This window comes from Chrysochloris asiatica, unplaced genomic scaffold (assembly GCF_000296735.1).
Source record: "Chrysochloris asiatica unplaced genomic scaffold, ChrAsi1.0 scaffold00090, whole genome shotgun sequence".
Taxonomy (NCBI): domain Eukaryota; kingdom Metazoa; phylum Chordata; class Mammalia; order Afrosoricida; family Chrysochloridae; genus Chrysochloris; species Chrysochloris asiatica.
In genome coordinates, this window is record NW_006408608.1 from 8,068,321 (window position 1) to 8,093,367 (window position 25,047).

Here is a 25,047-nt window from a genome sequence, read left to right on the forward strand (position 1 = left end):
TTACATTGTGAAATACAATGTACAAGTGTTAACTGGAAAATCAGAACACAACTTGTCTACAATTCTTAATATTCTTTTGAAATTTGTCCCCATCAAGTTTACACTGTGACTGACTGTTCTTTTGTTTTTACAGTCTTATTTTCACAACTCATTCTGCAGTGTTCTGAATAAAACTCGGAGGACCACAAAAATGCACTATTTATGACTACAGGAGACAAAATAATAACCATAATAAATTGCTTTTGTATTAGCAGGCCCTCACATAACTTCCTTGGCATATATTCACACTGGGTACATGAAAGTTTCACAAATTCACGTTAAAATTCTTGATCTAAAAATATCCCAACAATGCGTCAATATGCCAGCTGAAAATAGGATAGATGCAACCCAACAATTCTCCGAAACAGAAATTACTCCCCTTCTTTTAGTGCCTACACTCTAGCTTTTGTTTGAAAACGCCACATAACTAAAAATATTACGGCAGACTCAAAAACGACACTTTTGAACTTCCATTTTGTTAAAGAGCAAATTTCCCGTAAGACTTACTGGCCCGAAGCCTTCCCCGGAAGACGGGGAACGGGATTCGCCGCGCCTCCTGGAGCACTCGGTGCCGGGCCTGGGTCCCCGCGGCCGGCGCACTACCCCGACTCAAGTTCCCGAGGGGCCCGCGTACCCGTATGCAGGCCCCGAACCTGCGGAACCACAGACCGCGCTCCGGGAGCACATCTTGTGACGCCTATGCTGACGAATAATGCAAAATGCTAAAAATACACTCGGATAGCTGACTTTGAAGCGGACTTGACATTCTCCCACTCCCAAGTTGCTATTTTTTCTTTTCGGGGAGCGACGTGACAACCCAGCCGCAGTGGACTCCGCTGGCACCGCGTCCGCTCACTTTTCCGCACCCACTGCCCTGGACCAAGTTGGGGAAGCGGCCCCGCGAGCGGCGTGGTCGTGATTCAGCAGCGGGCCGGGACGGGCGGGACCGCAGCGCCGGGACGGGCCGGGCGCGGAGCAGTCGGGCGGCTGAGTTTCGAAAGGTCACGAGGCCGCGGCGGCAGCGCTGCCCCCGGCGGCGGCCCAGTTCAGATGGCGCCGGGCCGGCGGCGGCGGCGGCAGGTCCTACCTTTCTTGCTTTTCGGAGAGTTCCGCTTGCTCCGGGCGCTGGCTCGCTCTTCCTCAATCGCAGCTGCTATCTCGGGGTTGTCTTCCCCATTGTACCAGACCAGGAGCTCCTCGCCAGGCGCGATTGGCTGCGGCGAGAGAAGAGACAAGCGCCGAGCCAATTAGAGCGGCGGTTGTTGGCGGGGGGCGGGGCGCGGGCGCCGGGCCAGGGGCGGGAGCCGCGGCGCAGATCGCAAACAGCTGGCAGCGGCGCCGCGCAGATTTCCCCGCCGCCGCGGCCGGGGAAGGAACCCTCTGCTGGAAGGAGGACCTCACTTCCCCGGCGGCGGCGGCGGCGGCGTTCCGCTGTGGACGCCGCTTGCCCGGGACGCAGGCGGGCAGGAAGGCGGTGCGAGGACCGGGCGCCCCGATTCCACTGGGGGCCCCGGAGCTGGGCGTGCGCACTCAAACACAGATACCAGTGATTAAAGACGATTCCTTTTCTACTCAAAACTGCCATACGCTCTCCACTCTTACTTTCGAATGCCTCCTGACCGCCCACGCAGAGGAAAAAATAAAACATGGAACATTTTTACCCATGAAACCTAAATTGGTGAGAAATTTTATACACAATTAAGAAGAGCCAAGCAGCAAGAAAAAAGGTGCTGAATGCTAATTACCAGTATCTCCCACAAATGTAAAAAGAGAAGGCAGTGTGGAAGAAGGTAATGGTCCCACCAATGTGTTATCTCCCCAATCTCATTGCTTTGACATCTGTACCAAACACCAAAGCGATGTAATACATTTAGAAGAATACATCTAACAAATACCCCACCTGTATTTCACACCAGAACATCACACTTTTAACAGGCACGTGCGAGTGTGACAGGGCAAGTGGTGAGGGCACAAGCCTTCACACTGATTACACCTAGAGTGAAACGCTTAAGAAAAAGGGTACTGACTGGGAAGGTTAGGGTTCTAAACAGAATTCGAGGAAATGGCTTCTTGGTTCTCTCATAATGACTCATGTGTTCACAAAGTTCCAAAAGGATGAATACAAGTAAAATTCACGTAAAACCAATAAGAATAAAGTAAGAATCCAGGAGTTCACATTGACAGCAAAGAATGAATTAGAAAATCATTAAGAAGTAAATTCTTTCCTTAAAGTTGTTAAGTGCTGTCGAGTGGTTCTGAACCATAGTGACCCTGCATAGGGTTTCCAAGGATCAGCTGGTGAGTTTGAGCCACATGTCACACCAGAACTCCTTCCTTAAAGTGTTGTTGTTATTGTTGTTATGTGCCGTGGAGTCGGTTCCGACTCACAGTGACCCTGTACAGGGTTTCCGAGGCTGTAAATCTTTACAGGCGCAGAAAGCCTCATCTTTCTCCCGCGGAACAGCTGGTAGTTTCCAACTGCTGACCCTTAGGTTAGTAGCCCAATTCATAACTTAAAGTAGAAACCCCAAACTAATCAATGAAAGAGAAACGTTTAGAGTTGGAAATCACCATTTGGCGATCATTACAGCAATTACTGATTCACACAAGATATCCATTATAAGTGGATGCTAAAACTAGTAGGTGGGAACTCTCCAGGGGAAGGACGAATATTTGCATAGTCTCAAAATCATTGTTAAAGGCAAGCTGATTCTGATTCTGACTCATAACGACTCTGTACAGGGTTTCTCAGGAGCAGCTGGTGGGTTTTTGAAGCACAGATCTTGCAGTTAGCAGTCCAGTGCTTATCCTACAGTGCCACACTTCTCAAAGCAGATTCCCCAAATAGTAATCAATTCATTACAAAGGAAAGATTTATATCTTTACAAGAAACTAATAGATGCACAGCAACACCTGGTGTGGCATTGTGGGTTAACGGGCCAGACTACAAAGCCATTTGAACTGCAAGGCCGTGGTTCAAGCTCACAACCCTATACAGGGTCTCTATGGTTCGGAATCGACTTGAAGGCAGTTCACAACAACACTTCTGGACCATGTCTGCCTATAATGCATACATTGACTTTACTGATGCTGGAACATTGCTGCTGTTGTTGTTACGTGCCATTAGACAAGACCAAATTTCAGGAGACATCCTACAGAATAACTAAGAAAGTTATAAAACACACAGACTCCAAACCAAGGAGACAATAGAATGCAGCTAATAATACCTGCCTCAGTGTTAAATTCCCTAGTTTTGATAATTACTCTATTTGGTATTACTTAGGTAACAGACTCTTCTTTGATAAGGGGGGGAAACACACCTGAGGTTATTTTTCTTTCTCATTTTAACTTATGTTCTAATCTAGACAAAGTCCCAGAAAGTCAATTACTACTTTCATTCTCTGTAAAACTCTCACATTATATAGTGGGAACGAGCCTTGGTGGTATAGTGGGTTAAGTATTGGGCACTTATTATTCAAACCCACCAGCTACTCTCATGGGAGAAAGACGGGACAATCTGCTTCCATAAAGATGTAGTCTCAAAAACCCTATTGAGAAGCTCTGCTGTCCTATAGGAGTCCTGGTGTGGCACTGTAAGATAAGCACTGGACTGGAAAGTCAATTTGAACTTCAAGGTGGCGGTTCAAACTCGTCACTCTTTGGAAATCCTATACAGGGTTATTATGAGTCGGAACCAACTCCACAGTACTTAACAACAACAACAAACCAACAACACTGTCCTACAGAGCTGCTGTGAGTTGGAATCAGCTTAATGGCAGTGCGTCTGGTTTGGTTTACATAAAAATAGATTCCAAATTTCAAAACATTCTAAATTTCTTCAAAATAAAAGAATCAGCCAGTTTCCTTTGCTCCCACCACCCAAAAGTGATTAAAATCTGCCATTTTCTTATTTCTGAACAAACTTATTTCCCTTCTTAAATCAGTTAAACCAAAACACAACCCAAAAAATGCATATATAAGATTGTACTGAATTAAAAGAGCCACACCAGATGACTCTGACACTCAGATTAGCTAACTTGTTTGTTGAACCAACAGGCTTCTTTATGCTTTTAAATTAGACTGCTAGACGACAGTAGTTCTGTAGGATAATCAATCACAAGGTCAGCATTTCAAGCCCAGCAGTCACTCCATGGGAGAAAGATGAGGCTTTCTGCTCCTGCGACAACATACAGCCTTGGAAACCCTAAACAAGTTCTCTATGGAGTGAGAACCAACTTGACAGCACTTAACTAAAGCTTCTAGTAGACCACACTTTTCACATACAAGGAAGCATGTAAATTATACAAATACACATGTTATCACAAGCATGTAAAGGAAGCCAATTCACAAGGAGGGTTGCCGATTTTCCTGATTAACACAGATGTTATCTGCATAAACACAATAGTTGTGTCTGCTTTTGTTTCTTCGTTGTTGTTATATCACAAATTTATGAAATGGTGGTATCTCCGTATTTGACACCACTATAGTTCTCAGAGAGTCCTGATGTAGTGCTGTGGGTTCATGCGCCAGACTGCAAAGCTGTTTGAACTGCAAGGTTGGCAGTTCAAGCTCACCAGCTTCTCCTTGGAAACCCTATACAGGGTCGCTATAGGTCAGAATAAACTCAACAGCACTTAACAACAACAACAGTTCTCAGAAATATGTAAAGCTCCAAATAAAACAAAAGTTGTTTTTTTGTTTGTTTTTTTTAACAAAGAGCCTGCAATGGAAACAGAAGAGTAATAATGTGAGGACAAACTTATTCACAGTATCTCCCTATCCCACACTGCATAACCAGAACACTTTGGCTGGAAGACACCACCTATCATTTTGAAGAGGACAGATTTTTTATCTCAACTCTAATATACAACTTTTCGATGATGACTGGGTCGATGGATAGTCTGGTTAAGAGCAAGCTGAAGTGTCAGCTGTTGAATAACTTCTAGAGGTGACCAACAGATATGATAACTTTATTAAAACAGCTACACAGACCTTTCGACGAAAAGAAAAATAACATATTTTTTAAATCAACAACTGTTTTCTACTGTACTCAATTATTCTTTCTATTCTGTACTGCTTAGCACTTGTAAGCATTTTTTAATCTCATTTCAAAAGAAAGGGGAAACTATGTGTTTAAACTCAGGAATCATAAATGTACCTTTACAAAAAGTCAGTCAAAAGGCCAAGCAACTGAGGGGATTGTAACCATGGCAAGGAAACAATATATGACAGGATCAATGTAAGGCTAATGGTCTCCCATGTAAACTGTCACATAATTCACACTAAAACATTAAAAAAAAAAAAAAAAAAGGCCAAGCAACCACTTTTAATGTTTTTTCAAAGGACATCACATTTTGAGATGATAAAAACAATACTTGTAACTTTTCCAACTTTCTCTTTGGGTTCTGATAAGCTTTATAAAACCAAGCATACCATCTTCTCTAATTATCAATGAGGTGGCTTCAAAAAGTTTGTGGAAAAACGGAATTAAAAGATAATCAAATTCTTCCACAAACTTTTTGAAGACCCCTTGTGATAACTTTTCATATAAATTTTACCAGACCAATTAGGAAAAAGGATTAAGATAAAGTGAAAGAAATACTTCAGAATTATTGTTGTTACTACAGTAACCCTGTATAGGGTTTCCAAGGAGCAGCTAGTGGGTTTGAACCACTGACCTTGCGGTTAGCAGTTCAGTGCTTATCCTATAGAGCCACACCAGAACTCCTTTTCAGAATTACTAGGGCACACCAAATAATCGCACAAAGTATGCCCACTCTTAGCCCCCTACAATCTATTTCCACACAGCAGGCAGAATGATCCTCAAAAATCATAGATAAGACCTCTTCCTAAACTCATAAATGGATTAAGTTGAACTTCAAACTTAAGACCCACGCTTCTCCCTATGGGTGAGTCCCATCTGATGAGTCCTCGTCCGCACTCCCTTCATCTACACTCTTGGCTCCTGCCACACTGGTGGTTTCCAACTCCTTTAAAAACAAAAGCAAGGAAAAAAAAAAAAAAAAAAAAACCCACAATCCAGCTTATTTCTACTTTAAGTTTCTTGCTGTTACGGTTCTATCTTCCTGGACTGCTTTTCCCACAAATTTCTGTGTGGCTGGTTCCTTTCCATCCCAAGGGAGGATTCTTTTCTCAGAGTGGCCTCCCCTGACTCACCAGTGCTTAGGCAGTCCTTTCCCTACCTGGTCACTTGCTATCACCTTTTATTGTCTTTAAAGTATTTATCACTATAAAAAATATGTTTACTTATTTGTTTATGTAGTCCTGGTGGAGCCATAGCTAAGCACTTGCTTGCTAATCAAAGGTCAGCAGTTTGAACCCACAGGAGGAAGATGAGACAGTCCACTCCTGTGAAGATGCACAGTCTTGGAACCCTCAGTAGCCCTTCTAATCTGTCCTATTGGGGGTCCCTGTGAGTCAGAATCAACCCGACGGCAGTGGACTTGGTGGTCTGCTATTTACTTGTTCATTATCTGCATCTCCCATCAAACAGAAGCTCCATGAGACCAGAGGGCTCTCCTACTTCCTGGTACCGAAAAACACCTCTGCCCACACTGTTGAAACAGTGTAAAAATTTTAATTTTGAGGTGCTAAAGCATCCTCTGAATAGTCCTAATCTTGCTCCATAGGACTTTCACCTGTTCGGTCCCCTGAAAGCAGCCCTCTGAGGATGAAAATTCACCTCTGATGAAGTAAAGCCAGCAGTGCATTCATGGCTCATAGCTCAGTCTAAAGCATTTTTTAATAAGGGAATACAAAAGCTGTTGAAAGGTGGACAAAGGGCATTGAAAAGCAAGGAGATTAAGTTGAAAAACAACGAATCTATCTTTTTTCAAAGTTGACTAAAATAAATCCTACAGCCAGAGTGCAGATAATTTGTGACTCATCCTCATACAAACAAAACCCCGTTTTCTGGGTGATGGTTGAGAAGAGAATACAAAGCCCAGAGAATCTGACTCGTACTTTTATTTACAAAACCTAACCCACTGAAAGCTTGACCTAGAAGAATCTGGTGAGATAATCTCTCATGAGGAATCTGGAAGGCCTTGCGCACACTAATGCTCTCATCAACAGTTGTGATGCACAAACACAAGTAAAAATCATAGTATAGCTAGTTAACACTTGGAGTGCTTATGTGGGACTAGGGACTGTTCAAGGGCCCTTACGCTGCTGATGTGTTTAATCTTCACACAACTGTATAAACTAGTCGTACCGGCAACTCCATTTTGAGATGAGAATATGAAGACAGAGTACCTTTCCCACGGACACACATCAAAAAACCTCCGGAGTCCCCACACTTCACCACGCCATCCCACCTCTCCCAAAATCATGGTGGCCCTATGTGTGGCAGAGTAGAACTGTTCCATAGGACTGTCTTGGCTGTAATCCAGCAGTTCACCAGACCTTTTAGTACATCTGCTGGGTGGGTTCAACCTGCCAACCTGTAGGCTAGCAGCCACTCACAGCCACCAACCAGGCTCCTTTCAAAGCCAAAAACTGAGCACTTACTAGGTACCAGCATTCTGGATACATTCACTCTGGTCATCATCACAATAACACTATGAGATCAAAACTATGGTTATCGGTTTCTTACAAATGAGGAAACTAAGGCACAGAGAGGAGATTTGCCTAAGGATACACAGGCAGTAAAGTCACAAAATAAGCTTGCAGTAGGCAGGTAAACTTGCCTAAGGTCACACACAAGCCCGGGTTCAATCCTGGGAGTCTGGCTGCAGGGTTCTTTCTGACAACCATTACTCTATCTTGCTTCTCTATGCTCCTGAAAATCTGCTATCAGAAACATATTTCAGCTCGAAGTCACTCGAATGCATCCTAATCTGTCCCTGGGCTCGTTCTCCCTGGGGATTTTCTCTACCTGGAGTGGCTTGTATTCCTCCCCCAGAGGTATTACATCTCCACCAGTAGCCCCCCTCACTGATCCAACCTGATGTATCTCTCCCTTTAAATAAACATGAGAAAAAGAATGAATTCTGGAATCAAATTTCCAATTTTAAGTGTTAACAAAATTGGACAGTAATACCTAGTGAAAAAGCATGGCCCAGCCAAGAGAAAATAGGAAACAGGGCTGTAAACATTTTAAGTGAGCAAGTACCACAAAACACTTATTACTACAAGAGTTGGCAGCAAGAAAGTGGGTATATATGAAGTAAAGGGCAATGAGCTAAAAAGACAGTGAAAATATGAGAGCTTCAAAAAGTTCATGGAAAAATTCCATTATCTTCTAATTCCATCTTTCCTTGAAATCTTTTCCCCTCTTACTACAAAGAAAGTTAAATAGGCCAGTATGGACTGAATGTCCTAAGTCCCACACCTACTCGACTAGGGATTCTCGGCACGCAGCAAAGCGATCTGCTATCTGAAATGCTTGCTCATTAAAAATATTCAATGCTGTGAAGAAAATTTTCTCATGGGCTGTCTGACATTTAAAAGAAAGACCGTGAATATGACAAATTTGCCTCACAACAATTCTGGCAAATTCATCTATCCCACAAAGCAGAGGACCTGCCTTGACAGCTTGCGAGTTCAGCTCATAGAACTCTGGTGCGCATGACGAGGGCAGGTTTGCTATCTGGAGAACCAAGTGGTCAGGCGTGAACTTGCGTGCCAAAGAAAAGCAGCAGAACTCACTGTTCCCCTAATACTCACTTCCCTGAATGTGCTCAGTGACCTGTGACTATCCCCACAAGCCCTGAAAAGTGACCTTCTTCATCTTTTTATCCCCTCAACTGAATGTCTCCAAATAAAAGTTTGGTAGAAGGAAGAAATCTGCTGTTTCATCTCTATTCTGAAGACAATCTGAGGAAAAGACTAGCTAACGCAAGGCAACATGTACAGTGAGGACTAAGAGTTTCTTTCCGCTTAATGTGGACCCATCACCACTGCGAGCTTCTGAGAGTTGGATAAACCTGCCATTCAGGGAGCTCCTAGCTTCTGTATCGGAGGAGGAGGGAAGTGGCTGCCATGGTTTAACTCATCAGTGTCTACAAAGATGCAGTCTGTAATTACTTAACACCATCTTCATGCTCTGGTTCACTAACAGACACGGAGCAGTGGCAACCATATATTTAGAACACAGAACCTTGGGTGTGTAAATGCTTGAGCTAAATCCCGTTAAATATACCCCTTTCAAGGTCTGCAAAGCTGTTACTGTCGGTCAAGCCCATTTATGCAGAGCATTTTCAAAATGCATGCGAGGTAACTAAGCGTAGATGAATTCTCACACTGTTACCTTTAAAGTCTTGTAATAAATGGCCCTGTTGATTTCCAGTGGAAATAAATTTTGTTCTTCTCCTGAGCAAGCCCAGTTCACATATCGCAGCCAGTTCCCCTTCTCTGGATCAGTGGCATCGATGCACATCCATCCCAAATTGGGGTAATATACCTAGGGGCGTGGGGGAAAACCAGACTGCCATTAAAACCAGAGGAAGCAGCTTCAAAATGTTTCCATTCTTAACTCTGATGACTTAACACTGTTCATCATATGCTCAAAGTCTATAAAGCATTTTATCAAAACAATAAAAATCAGCAACAGAGAAAAAAAAAAAAAAAACCAATCCAGATGAAAGCTGAGGTCCAAAGCTATGTAATTCTTATTCTTTTCCATTTGAGTTTACTGGAGTAATTTCCCCCTAATGTAAAGAGCTATAATTAAAGTGATTAATGATTTTCAAATGCTTTGCAAATATCCACACAAAAACAAATGACAAATATATTCCCTAACGTGCAACTTAAAGAGAAAAATACGGTTCACAGCACAGTTTTGCAGCACCCAATTTCCATGAGCTTTATGGGTTGTTCTAGAAGCTGAGTCCTGGGGCCTAAGCCTACAGGACTATACAGTACATAGGTTCTGACTGCAGAGTTCGAAAGCACTGAGCCTCTGAAACATCTACACATGGCGGAGTAGAGGGAAGTGCTTTTGTAAACTGAGTTGACCCTTAAAACTTGATCGAGAGCATTCCTCAGGAAGCAAGGTGCTACGGAATATGTTCTGGGAAATAGCAGTGCCCTATGAAGGAGGAAAAAACAGCCCTCACTCAACCCAACTTATAGAAGCAGATCAAATCTGCTCTTGTGAAAAAGCTTCCCCGGGCCACCACACTCAGTCGCTCTTCCTCCCAGATGCTGACAGCTCTGATCCATTTTTCATCCTGTAAAAAGCTATTTGTTGTTGTTTTGTTAAGTGCCATGGGGTCAGTTCCAACTCACAGCAACCCTGTAGAGGGTTTCCAAGGAACGACTGTTGACTTTGAACCGCTGACCTTGAAATTCAAACTGATCTTGTGGCCTAGTGCTTATTCTAGTGCCCCAGCAGGACTCTAACAACCTAGTCAGCAATGATTGATTTTTGCATTTGTTGTTGTTGTTAAGTGCCACTGAGTCAACTCCAACGTATAACAACCCTGAATAGGGTTTCCAAGGAGCAGTTGGTGCATTTGACCTGCCAACCTTGTGGTTTGCATAGCTATGTCCATTTCCCCAAAACTAGAGTGTAAAACATTTGATTGGGCCCTAAAACAGAACTACAGAATCAACTGGTGAGGGGCCCTGCTGATGGAATCGATCCTTTTCCTAGTTTCTGAGAACAAAGGAAACAGTTTAGATGTCTAGTTCTTCCACAAACACAGAACCAAGTCTAGTCTCCTTCATTGCCTCTTCTCTCCTGCCCACATCAAACAGCTTTCTTGACGGCAAGTCTTCTTCAGGAACTATGCTCCCATTCCCCGCTGACAGGGGACTTCTGGGCAGGTGACTGCCCGTGCACAACTTCCATGTTCCTAGGCACTAGCTAGCAATCCTTTCTCCTCTTTGGGAGTTAAAGTCAGGCATAATGTTGTTGTTGTTGTTAGGTGCCACTGAGTCGATTCCGAGGAGCGATTGGTGAGTTTGAACAGCCGACTAAGTGGTTCAAATTGCCCAGGAGGCCCAGTGGTTTATCCTATAGCCCTACACACGTTTTACGCAGTATCCTTCTAACCCTAAACAGAGTTTATTATTATCTGTCTTTCAACATGTAAAAACGGAAGTTCAAAAGTTAAATAACTTTCCCCAAATCACGTAGGTAGTAAGCAGTACAGATGGACCTTAAGTTAATCCCAGATCTGCCTGACATCTGCTCATCAGCCATGCGTTCCTGACCACCCTAGTTACAGCTGCAAGCCCTTGTCTCGGCAGCAGCATTCCCCCACACCGGCCTTCTTTTTCTTCATAGCTCTGTGCTCTTCTAATGTACAGCATCACCTATTTTCTGTAGTTGTTGTCCGTCCTCCACATCTCCCTGCTTCCAAGTAGTAACTGACTTTTGACCTTTCCATTCACTGCACCTCCTCCCATACCTTGAACCAGTGCATGGCATAGTGTCACACAGTATGGAACACAACATGTAACACGCAATGAATGGAAGGAGATCATCATGTACAAATGTATGACTACCATCATGGGCAAAACAGGTTTGTGCTTGAGTACTAAAATAAAGATAGGTGGTTTGAACCACCCATGGAAAACAGGTCTGGCAACCTATTTCAAATTACAGCCAAGAAACCCCTATGGGACCATTCTAGTATGTAGCACATGGAACCACTAGGAGTCTGAAATGACCTGACAGCAACTAACAACACTGTGACAGACACCTCCCAGACGGTGCTTGAATATACGTTATCTAATCAATAAGCACCAAGGAAAATATACTTCACTATCATACACATCACGTAGCCCTGGTGACACAATGGGTTAAGCATTTGGGCTGCAAAGTTAGCGGTTCAAATCCACCAGCTTTTCTGCAGGAGAAAGAGAGAGTCTTAGAAACCCTAAAGAGCAGTTCTGCTGTGCCTTATGTTGTTGTTGTTGTTAAACTCTTTCAAGTCATTCCCAACACCAAAAGGTCGGCTGTTCAAACTCACCAGCTGCTCCTTGGAAATCCTATACAGGGTTGCTATGATTCGGAACCAACTCGACAGCACTTAGCAACAACAATCTAACATACTCGAGAATTTTCTCGGTCAGCCACCTCACAAATTATCTGTCACTGGGCTCAGGGATAGAATGTCTTACTTTTGCAGACAGGAGCGATTGCAGTCTTACTCACTTCCCACCGGCATAGGGGCACAGCTACAGAGTCGGATGGGAATGCAGACCAGACAGACACGGTGCCAGGCATGCCCACAGAGGTGAAGAGCCTGCTGCCTGCCTCTGATCCACACTATGGGCTATGTCTGAGCAAGCTGGCTCTCCAGGTCAACACACACCTTAGCAAAGGGTCAAGGTTCCAATCACGTGGTTTCTTTTCTTCACACCTCCCTGGTTTCATTTCAAACTGAACTAAGACTTCTTCTAAGTTATATTGATGGGTGTGTGACACATTGCTTTAAAATAATAAGCTTTTATAGGAAAAGATGACAATCAAAAATAATTAAAATAATTTTTATCTAACAAACTGAATTTTTTTTTTTTAGGGAAAAAAATTAGTAATCAGGGTTGAAAAAGGTGCAAGAAAATACACATTTCCCATATACCCCAATCAGAGAACTTCTGCTATCATGTGCTGTCATTCGGTTCTGACTCATAGCGACCCTGTACAGGATTTCCAAAGCTGTAAATCTTCATAGGAGCAGAAACCCTTAACTTACTCTCATTGACCAGCTGAGAGATTCAATCAGATAATAAATAGTATAATTACTTTGGATGGAATTTGCTGTTGCTTCTCGCTAAATGTAAGTTGGTTGCTACTCATTTTGATCAACTTCAGACTAGAGAAGTTGGTAGAATTCTTCAATTTCATCATCACTGGCTTTAGTGGTTGGTGAGCAAATCTGAATAATAGTGGCATTAGACGGTCTTCCTTGTAGATGGATATTATCCTATCACAGACAGCATTGTAACTCAAGACAGATACGTTCTTTTTAATGATGAATGTGACAACATTGCTACTCAGCTTGTCATTCCTGGCATAGTAAACTATGTGTTTGACTGTCAGATTCAAAATGGGCAATACCAGTCATTTCAGCTCACAAATGCCTAGGATATCGATCCTTATGTTTCCATTCCATTTCTACTACTCATAATGACCCTTTACAGGGTTTCTGAGGAACAGCTAGTAGGTTTGAACCACCAACCTCTGGTTAGAAGTCCAATGTTTACAGCGCCATACTAAGAATTCAGTAGTGGTTACAAGTCAGGCTGCTAACCTCACGATTAGCAGTTCAAAATTACTATTGTTCCTGTGGGAGAAAGATGAGGCTTTCTGTTCCCATAAAGATTTACAGCTTTGGAAACCCTACACAGGGTCGCTATGAGTTATTGACTACTCGAAGGCTTTTGATTGTGTGGATCATGACGAGCTACGGACAACACTGCGAAGTATGAGTATTCCGGAACACTTAACTGTGCTCATGAGCAATCTGTACCTGGACCTAGATGTTGCTGCTCGAACAGAACATGGGAACACTGAATGGTTTAAAATTAAGAAAGGTGTGCGACAAGGTTGTATTCTTTTACCATACTTATTCAACCTCTATGATGAGCAAATAATCCGAGAAGTTGGCTTATATGAAGAAAAACATGGCATCAGGATTGGAGGAAGACTCATTAACAACCTGGGATATGCAGATGATACAACCTTGCTGAAATTGGGAGGGCTTAAAATACTTACTGATTAAGATCAAAGACCATAGCCTTCGGTGTGGATTACATTTCAATGTAAAGAAAACAAAAACCCTCACTCACCGCTGGACCAATAAACAACACTGTTATCAACTGAGAAAATATTGAAGTTGTCAAGGACTTCATTCTTCTTAGATCAACTATCAACACTCGCAGAAGCAGCAATTAAGAAATCAAACAACGTACTGCATTAGGCAAATCTGCTGCACAGGAACTTTTTAAAGTGTTGAAGAGCAAAGATGTCAGTTTGAGGACTAAGGTGCACCTAACCCAAGCCATGATATTTTCAATAACCTCATATACATGCGAAAGCTGGACAGTGACTAAGGAAGACCATGGAAGAACTGATACTTTTGAGTTACAGTGTTGGAGGAGAATAATAAAAGTGCCATGGGCTGCCAAAAGAACAAACAGATCTGTGTTGGAAGAAGTGCAGCCATAATGCTCCTTGGAGGCCAGGATGGCCAAAGTTGGTCTCTCACACTTTGAACATATTGTCAGGAGGGGCCAGTCGCTGGAGAAGGATATCATGTTTGGTAAGGTGGAGGGTCAGAGAAAAAAAGGAAGACCTCCAATGAGATGAATTGACAAAGTGGCAGCATCAGTGGGCTCAAGTGTAGCAACAATTGTGAAGTTGGCCCAGGATCGGGCAGTGTTACATTCTGTTCTGCATAGAATCGCTGAGTCAGTACCGACTCGATGGCACCTAACAACAAGTTGGGACCTACTCTACAGCACACAACCAAATTGGTAGTAGTCCCAGTGTGGCACTGTGGGTTAATTCGCTGGACAGCAAGATCAGTTTGAACCACAAGGTCTGTGGTTCAAGCTCACCAGCCACTCCTCGGAATCCCTATACAGGGTCACTCTGAGTCAAACCGACTCATAGCAGTCGACAACAACAAATAAAAATAGGAGTCCTGGTGTGGTGCTGTGGGTTAATGCACTGGACATCAAAGTTGGTTTGATCTGCAAGGTCAGTGGTTCAAACTCATGGTCGCTCCTCAGTAACCCCTCTACTGGGTCGCTATGGGTCAGAACTGACTCAACGGCACATAACAACAACAACAAGTAAAAATAAATAAATAATGTAAACACAGGGCTTTAACCAGCAAAAATCCCTATAGAAATTAATCTGCTATGGTAATTAGACAATAACATCAAGATGTATGTACCAAGATGTTCACAGCAGTATGGTTTATTACACATTGTTTCCAATTCATTGCTAAATGGAAAACTAAATAAAATTAGCTCAGTAAACTGTGGTTCATCAATAGAATGGAACACCACCAAAGAAAACCTACTCCCCTAGAGTCAATTCTGACTAGCAGTGACATTAAAGGACATAGTAGAACTACTCCCTAAGAGTTCCAGGACGGGAGGACATGAAAGCCTCATCTTTCTCCAGCAATGGGATACTAAGCAGACACTAAAAAGCACCGTTGTATAATGACTAAGGAGACCTGGTAACATACTGGGTTACAAGTTAGACTGCTAACCACAAGGTCAGCAGTTCAACTCTACGAGCCGCTCCATGGGAGAAAGATGAGGCCTTCTACTCCCGTAAAGATTTACAGCCTCTGGACCTCCAGAAAGAAGGCAGACTAGGCCAACACACTACACAGATACTTGGCAACAAAAGTACAGGAGACCAAATGAAATAGACACAGAGGGCATTCCAGCAACCCAACCCTGAGCTTCAGAAGAAAGGTAGAGAATTAAACTGAATACATACTGGGAGGAGAAGGGGAACAGGGACAGCAAATAAAAGGAGAATGACTGGTGCCCAGACTGCCTGCCAGACCCGATGCGGCCACTTCAAACTTTTGAAAGCAGTACTGAGAGAGACAGATGGCGGCCTGGTGGTGCAGAGTCACATGAGTGACGGAAAAGGCGGGATTCCTTCTTAGTCCCCACATTTCCCTGGGTAACAGAGGTGAGTGAAGCTGACCCCACTGGCATCTACCTCCAGTGTAGACCCTACCTTCCAGGAGTTCTGAGACACGCAGTTTGAGCCAGAGTACGACAGATGTCCACTGTGCCACCTTGGCACCTGGATTCCAGCAGGCTCTGCTCCACATTTAAAGAACCTACCGGACCTGCAGGTCAGAATTGGACTAACAGGAACCTTCACAATCAGCCACCCTGCCCCCAGCTGCCCTGTGGTTCTGACAGACACTGAAACCAGCAACCTGAAGGGCCTCCTCAAACTACTTCCAGAGTTGTTGTTGTTAAGTGCCGTCGAGTCAGTTCCGACCCATTAGCGACCCTGTACAGGGTTTCCGAGGGTATAAATCTTTACGGGAGTAGAAAGCCTTATCTTTCTCCCGCGGAACGGCTGGTAGTTTCAAACCGCTGACCTTAAGGTTCGCAGCCCAATTCGTAACCACTACGCTACCAGGGTGCACTAAACATGGACAACACCTAGGCCTATAGGGACCCCATCGAGGGAAGGAACTCAGCAGTCACATCCCTGCTCACAAGGCCACCAGGAGCTCTCCAGAGTTATCTCCTCTCTGGGACTAACAACTGCCCTGTTTTTGTTTTCTTCTTACTTTTCCTTTCATTGTTTCATTGTTTTTGTTTTTTCCTCTTCCTCCTCTCTTTCCCTTCCTTGACCTTTATCCTATCTCCACTTTCATTTTCTCTTATTTCTCATGTTCACCCTCTTCTCATACTTCTGTTTTTTCCTCTTGATTTTTCTTTACTACTCTCTAGTCTCTTCCTCTTTTCATCTGTTTTATATTGTTTTTCTCTTCCTTTTATTCTCTTATTTTTATTTTACAACTCTATTTTCCTGTCCCTTTTATCACTTTTTAGTTATTTTTATTTATTTATGTATTTATTTGCTGCTGCTGCCTGTTTTTGTTTCTTTTCTGTCTTTTATTCTGTTTTCACTACTGTTTGCTTGTTCCATTTTGTTTTCCTGTGTGGGTTTTCTCCTCTTACCCCACCCATTGGGAGACAGCAATCACACCCATATAGCTCAGCCACAACCCTACCCTCAGCAGCTCCACCGATGCAAACTCCTACAACACCCCTCAATGATACACAACAGCCAACACCAGCCAAAGCCACCCTATACTGAGCACACAAAGAGCCAACAGACAATGGGGTACATGGTTCCATTTTCTAATCACACCCATTAGGAGACAGTTTAGAATTGACACATTCGAGTTATGGTATTGGAGGAGAATATTGAAAGTGCCGTGGGCTGCAAAAGAACAAACAGATCTGTGTTGGAAGAAGCGCAGTCAGAGTGCTCCTTGGAGACCAAGATGGCCAAACTTAATGTCTCATACTTCAGACATATTGTCAGGAGGGACCAGTTATTGGAAAAGGATATCATGTTTGGTAGGACGGAGGGTCAGAGAAAAACAGGAAGACCCCCAATGAGATGGATTGGCCAGGTGGCAACATCGATGCACTCAAGCCTGGCAACAGTTGTGAGGTTGGCTCAGGATCGGGCAGTGTTTCATTCTGCTGTGCATAAGGTCGCTATGGGTCGATACTGACTTGACGGCGCCTAACAACAACAACAGGAACACAACAATATACAAACACCAGTCAAATACTAACACACCACCACCACCATGTCTCCAAGACAAGAGACAAGAGAGAGAGAGAGACAGAGAAGTTTCAAAAAATGACCAAGACATAGAACCAGAAAACATTTCTAAGAACAGGTAATGAACTACCTGAAAATGGACTTAGACATCTTCAGTGAACTGACAAAGACGGAGGAAAGCAAGGAGTACGCTGAAAAAACATTAGAGAAATTTAGGAAAACACTATAATAAAAAACACACGATGCAAATTTTGAAACAAACAAAACCTGCAAATAGAAATCCAGAAAACGAATGCTAAGATATCAGACTAGACAATACACTGAAAGGGCAAAGGAGTAGATGTGAATCAAAGAAAGTCCAAATTAGCAACAATGAAGATAAACCTCTCAATACTAGTACGCTAGAACAATCTTAAAAAATAATGAAAAAATCAGAAGCAAGCCAAAAATTTATGTGAAATACTACTGTGATGCCATGAGTTATGTTTCTGCTAGCCATAGTCTGAAACTCCCACCCATCAATGTTTCTGCCCTGCTGGTCTGAGTAAGAGAAGTTGGGAGAAGATACTGACAGGTTAACAGAACACAGCTGTGGATGTTAGCAGACATCATTGCAATTGTAAAAACTTGTATCTCTAGCATGGGTATAAAAAGCCATCTCAGAAGCAAGAGGGGGCATGATCTCACTACTATTAAAGAAGAGCCAAGAGTGGAACATGTCCTTAGGATCCCCAAGATCTCTGTGCATTGAACCTCCCCGACCCAGGGACAGAAAGATGTCATAGCAGAGGAGTAGCAAAGGAGCTGAACAAAAAACCAAGCATGAGACAGAGCAGAAGGCATCTCAGTTCACAGAGCAACTAAAGCTGAGTGATATTGTATGGGAAGCTTGCTTGTAAAATGGGGAAAATAGGTTTGCTAAAGCATGCAGCTAGAGTTGAGGGCCTTTAGGCTGAAGTTTATGGTCACGTGGTATGTCCTGTGGACATTTATCAGCAGTTGACTGAAACAACACAGGTGCACTGAGCGCTGTACCCTGTTAACTTCCCTAATATACCCTTAACTTGGAGAACTGTCTCTGAGTTTTGTGTGGACATTGCAACAGATGATCAAACCCAGCTGAATAGAGAGGGTTAGGGGAGAAATGGTTGGTGCCACATTTTTTTCAACCATGAAAAGTAGTAACTTGCAGGTTAACTGGAATTCCAGAACAGGAAGAGACAATGAAAAGCACAGAGAAAATTGTCAAAGAGTTCCTAAAAGAAAACTTCCCTAATATAATGAAAGACAAGAAGACAGCTATTTAGAAGCTGAACTAACTCCAAATAGGACAGACCACAAAACAAAATTACCAAGACATATCATAATCAAACTTTCCAAAATCAATGTCAAGGAAAGAATCCTGACAGCGGCTGGGGAAAAAGAAGGGTACCCACAAAGGAGAACCAATAAGAGTAAGTTCTGATTTCTCAGCAGAACCCATGCAGCAAGAAGGCAACGGGATGACTTATTTAAAACTCTGAAAGGAAAAAAAAAACATCAAGCAAGAATCATATACCCAGCAAAGTTGTCCCTCAAATATGACAGGAAAAAAATGGACATTTTCAGATAACTAGAAATTAAAGGAATTTATAATAACCAGACCAACTTTACCAAAAATACTAAAGGTAGTTAATAGTATAATTACTTTGGAGGAATTTGTTATTGCTTGTTGCTAAGTGCAGTTACGTTGGTTGCTACTTATTTTGATCAATTTCGGACTAGAAAAGTTGGTAAACACAACAACCTGAGATTACCATACATGACACCACCACCTAGAACTCAATCGAAATGTAGAAGTATACAAACACACCTGTAGTTGTTGTTGTTATTAGGTGCCATCGAGTCGGTACCGAACCATAGCGACCTTATGCACAGCTTAAGTGGGCCAACCTCACTGCTGTTGCCTCGCTTGAGTGCATTGATGCTGCCACTTGGCCAATCCATCTTGTTTGGGGTCTTACTCTTTTTCTCTGACCCTCCACATGATATCCATCTCCAATAATTGGTCCCTCCTGACAATATGTCCGAAGTATGAGACATTAAGTTTGGCCATCTTGGCCTCCAGGGAGCACTCTGGATGCACTTCTTCTAAAACAGATTTATTGGTTCTTTGGGCAGCCCATGGTACTTTCAATACTCTTCTCCAACACCAAAACTCAAATGCATCAATTCTTCTACAGTCATCCTTCTTCGCTGTTTAGCTTTCGCATGCATATGAGGTTACTGAAAATACTACGGCTTGGGTCAGGCGCACCTTAGTCCTCAAGCTGACATCTTTGCTCTTCAACACTTTAACAAAAGGTCTTGTGCAGCACATTTGCCTAATGTAATACTTCGTCTGATCTCTTGACTGCTGCTACCATGAGTGTTGATAGTTGAGCCAAGAAGAATGAAGTCCTTGACAATTTCAATCTTTACTCCATTGATAAGAATGTTGTTTATTGGTCCAGTGGTGACGATTTTCATTTTCTTTACATTAAGATGTAATCCGTACCGAAGGCTGTATTCAAGGAAGATACACGCCATGGGGGAAAGAGCTATGCATTATCTTTTGGGTCTGTCTACATCATCTATAGCAGCCAGAGTTTCTGTCTTGCTTTCTTATTGATATGAGATCCCAGGTAGCATATGATTGAGAACTGATGGTAACAAAAGATGTCTAAACTGAACTGAAGGCAATGGCAAAGAACAAGGCCCCAGGAACTGACAGAGTAGAAACAGACATTTTTTTCAACAAACTAATGCTGCACTGGAGTTGGTTACTCATCTATGGCAAGAAATTTGGAAAATAACTACCTGGCCAACCTACTGGAAGAGATCCATATTTGTGTCTGTTGCAAAGACAAGTGACTCAGAGGAATTAAAAAACCATTGAACAAGATCATTAATAAACATACAAGTAAATCTTCTGCTGAAAGTCAAGAACCCCAGAAAGATGTTTACTTGTATTTTATTGAAAGCAAAGGCGTTCAACTCTGTGGACTATGACAAACTATGGATAACATTGTGAAGAATCGGCATTCCAGAACATTTAACTGTGCTTATGAGAAGCCTATACATACACAAAGAGACAACCAATAGGACAAAACGAGGAGATGCTGAATTTTTTAAAATAAAGAAAGGTGTGTACCAGGGTTGTATCCTTTTATCATACTTATTCAGTCTGTATGCTGAACAAATAATTGCGAAGCTGGATTCTTTGATGAAAAACGTGACTTCATGGTATCCCACACAAATCTCATGTTCTCTTGCGATTTTTCTTCATTCTTTTTCAGATTGTTTTTCTAACCTATTAGCATTGAGAGGAATATCATCTTCAAGCTCACTAATTCGAGCTTCCATTGATGCAATCTACTGCTTTGCCCTTTTAGTGTACTGACCATTTCTGAGGTTTTAGTATTCATCTTCTGGATTTCTGTTTGCAGGTTTTATATTGTTTCAAAATTTGCATTTACTTTGTCTGTTTGTTCTTGTAGTGTTTTCATAAATTGTTGTAGTCTTTTCTCTGTTTCTCCTTGTTTTCGTAAATCTGTCAATTCGTTGCAAGTACCCAAGTATCATTCTTTAAAATCCTTTCTCAGGTAGTTCCATGACCTTCTCTCCCTGTAAAACGTTTTCTGGCTCTGAATGTTGGCCAATTGTTTGAGTCACTCTCATTCGTCATTTCTTCCAAGTTTTGTCGTGTGAGTAAAAATCTTATCTCTGTGCCATTATATTTATATTTAATTGACGATCATATGTTGGTGTGATCTTAGGCTCTCACCAACTATCTCCTGGTGGTGTGACTAGAGAATGCATTTCCATTCATACAGTTCAGTTTAGGGTGGGCTTGGGCTTCTGAGGGCTGCTGTCTATCACTGATCAGGTAGTATAGGAGCTGCTTTTTGGCTCTTGATCAGTGAGTCAAGTTGTGAGGGCAGAGCTGTGGCTGAGCTGTATGGGCACAATTGCTGTCTCCTGCTGAGTGAGGCAAGAAGAAACATACACAGGAAAACAAAACAAACAGACAAGCAAACAACAGCAAAAACAGAATATAAAAAACAAGAAAAAAGAAGTAACACACAACAAGGGGGAAAAAAGACTATAATAACTAACAAGAGAAATGAGGAATAAGAAATGAGAAAAATAAGAGAGAAAATAAAAGGAAGAGAAAAACAAGTAAAAATCAGGGGAGATGAAAAGAAAAAGAAAAAGAAAATAGAGTCGAAAAATAAGAGGGTAGAAATGAGAAACAGAAGAAAAGAAGAAAAAACAAAAGCAGAGATAGGAAGGATAAAAAGTAAGGGAAGGCTCTAAGACTGAAACTCAAAGGGAACATACAAACAGGCATGTAAGCCTGCTGGCAACCACATTGGTCTACTGATGAGTGTAATAGGGGGAAAAGCAGCAATGAAGAAATGGGCTGAGTTCAACCATGTTCCACAGATTCCCATTGATCTGGAGATGAGCCAGAGAAGTGCTAGCTGGTCTGAAGTATGGAGACTCCTGAGCCCATAGAGAAGGACATAGCCACAGAGGGCTAGAGTTGAGAGTGAAGCATCCGATGGATATGAAATGAGGGGAGACACACAAGAACACCCAAATTTTCAGACAGTACCCATTTGACCTAGCCTCAATGGCTTGATAATCAGAACTCAACTAGAGGAAGAGAAAAAAACAATTTTTGATCAAGGAAACGGGGAGTATATTGCTACAATTTGATGAACTTGACCTATACTCATAGATGTGGTAGCTCAAAATACCAACAGAGAAGGAAGGAGTCTTCACATCAAGTATCAATGCTATCCCCTCTGTATACACGGTAGATAAGTATGAGCAACTTAGACATTGGCTACCTAAAATGAGGGGGTGATAAAGGCTCAAAGTAAGTGGCTTACAAGGTTTCAAAAGGGAGTTTAGTTTAAGAGTGTGTGAGGGAAGAGAGTCCCCACTGAATAGTTTTCATCTTGTCTAGATGGGTCTGGTAAAAAGAGATGGGGATAAGACTCTCATGATTCAATAGTGAGTAATTGTTATCATGATTAATTGCGACTGTCACAACTATAAAGGTAGATGTTTTGTAACACAATTGGGGGAGCAGTTCATCTTACAGTCCAGAAACAGAGGACCCTAGGGCCATCAAGGGAGAGGAACAAAAGCGGAATGCGGGACTTTATCCAGAGAAGCAGTGATGCCAGAGATGGAGACAATGATAGGGACATGGAAAGAGGGAGCAACTGTGGACTCTAAATTCATGGAAAGAGAGGAACTGAGTGCTGGCGGCCAGGAGGCAGACTTGCAGAATGTACCCTTTGGTGGTGTAAAATTATTATATATGCCTGAGTGGTTTTTTTTTTGGAAAAAAAAAAAAGAGCTAAAATGAATAGAGAGAAATACTGTTAACTGATGGTACGTGGAGGGGATTATAACCATTGTAATGAAATAAAGTATATGATTTGTTTAATGTAAAACTGATGATCTGCCCTGTAAACTTTAACTCAATTCACAATAAAAACGTCAAAAATAAATCAATCAATCAATCAAGGGAAGGTAGCGAGAGGAAGAAGGAGGACAAAGAACACACAAACAAAAACAACAACTGAAGACAAAAAATGAACAAAAAAACAGTACAGCTGGTAGACCCAAAGAGGAGACAACTCTAGGGGGCTCCTGCTGTCCAAGGAACACAGAAGGTGGGTGCAGGAGAATGTGACAGCTGAGTTCCCACCCAGACGGAGTCCCTACAGGCCTAGGTGTTGTCTATGTTCAGGGCACCCACTCCAGAAGTAGTTCATGGAACCCTTCAGGTTGCTAGTTTCAGTGTCTGTCAGAACCACAGGGCAGCTGGGGCAGGGAGGGTGGCTGATTATGAAGGTTCCTGCTAGTCTGATTCTGACCTGCAGGCTCTGTGGGTTCTGTCAGAACCCACCTGAATTCAGGTGCTAAGGTGGCCCAGTGGATCTGACCTCCAGGAGAGCAAGGTCTACGCTGGGGGTAGGGTTCAATCTCACCTCTGTTACCTAGAGGAGTGTGGAGCTAGAAGAAATCCTACCTTTTCTGTCGCCTAGATGAATCTTCACCGTCAGGCCACCATCTGTCTGTCTCAAAAGTTGCTCACAAAAGTTCAAGATGGCTGTGCTGTGTCCAGCCAGCAGTCCATTCACCAGTCTCCTTTCGCCACCCTGCTCAGCTTCTCCTCCCAGTAGGTATTCAACCTGCTTCTCCAACTTCCTCTCTGAAGCTCTGGGTTCCAGGATTGTCCTCTATGAGGGTTTCATTTGGTCTCCCAGATCTTTGTGTCTGCCTAGTCTGCCATCTTACCGGAAGTCCCTTTCCATCTTCTTTTGATGCTGTCTGCATCATTTAATATTTTGTCCACAGAGTCCTTTAATATGACAATATTTGGCACATATAATACTTTGTATGTATACCAAAGTTTTAATGACCATGAATTTTTTAAATGTTGCTTTCTCATTTTTATTCAGATTTTAACTTTATAATTAGGAATTGGGGTAAAACTTTGTTTTTATATAATTTCTATTTTACTAAGTCAAATCTTGTTTTCCAATCAAAATTAGCTTCAACGATTGATGCAGAGAACATAAATGTAAAATGTGTTAGAATGCTGCTTACTATAATTGTTGTTGTTCTTAAGTGCCATTGAGTCATTTCTGACTCATAACGACCCTGTATAGGGTTTCCGAGGAGCATCTGGTGAGTTTGAACCACCAGCCTTGCAGTTCAAATGGCTTTGCAGTCTGGTGCATTAACCCACAGCGCCACGCCAGGACTCCATAATTACTGTAATTATGAATCACTAAATCTCAAAAATGCCACAAACTGTTAGGCTAGAGAAGTAGAAAGACACTGGAGAAGAAGTTTCAGACAAAGACAAATTAAGGCAAAACTCCTACCCAAGCTCAAACCCAGTACTTCCATGCAAATTTATATAATGACCAATAAATACTCAGCTAACTTGATCCCAATGATGCTTTAGGATACACACTAGACTACTAACTACCAGATGTTCCTTGTTGTTGTTGTGAAGTGCCACTGAGTCAGTTCCGACCCATAGCGACCCTGTATAGGATTTCTGAGGAGCAGCTAGTGAGCTTGAACCAGCAACCTTGCAGTTCAAACGGCTTTGCTGTCTGGTACATTAACACACAGTACCACAATTCCTTGGTAAACCCTTAATAGGGTTGCTATGAGTCAGAACCGACTGGACAGCACTTCACAACTACATGATCCCAAAGAGAAATACTGCCACATGCTAACTGGGTGTTCATGAACCAATCTATATGCCAGTCTTTTTGAACCAGGCAGCATTACTTGATTTTGATCACTGTAGCACTATAGTATAAGCATTGGACTGCTAACCACAAGGCTGGCAGTTCAAACCCACCAGCCTCCTCGAAAACCCTCCTTAGGGTCACCATGAGTCCGAACTGACTTGATGGCACTTAACAACAAGAAGAACCCTATGAAATATTACTAAGCCTCTTTTAGAAATAAGGAAACTTAGGAATGATTGGTAAAGTTATCAGAATAACGTGGTGCCACTAAGAGTCTGAGCCTGGATGCAAACGTAGCCTTCTCTCCTTTTCTCCTATACCAAAGTAAACGAGGTACACAGACAGGAAACTGTCGTCGCCTCCTCACGTTGTAGGACTGACATGCTGCTGGGAGCCTTGGTCTCTTTGGCCAAAGTCAGATGT

The 25,047-nt window shown here is 42.5% G+C and overlaps 1 protein-coding gene across 1 annotated transcript in view; it reads right to left on the reverse strand.

The window, feature by feature from the left end:
- Positions 1-25,047, reverse strand: part of PRDM2 (PR domain containing 2, with ZNF domain) — a 148,751-nt gene that overhangs the window by 109,697 nt on the left and 14,007 nt on the right. The window contains exons 3-4 of the mRNA XM_006866370.1: positions 9,311-9,463; positions 1,127-1,253 (exon numbers count right to left, since the gene is read on the reverse strand). Coding sequence (XP_006866432.1) covers positions 1,127-1,253; positions 9,311-9,463 — 280 coding nt within the window. The remainder of the gene's footprint in view (positions 1-1,126; positions 1,254-9,310; positions 9,464-25,047) is intronic.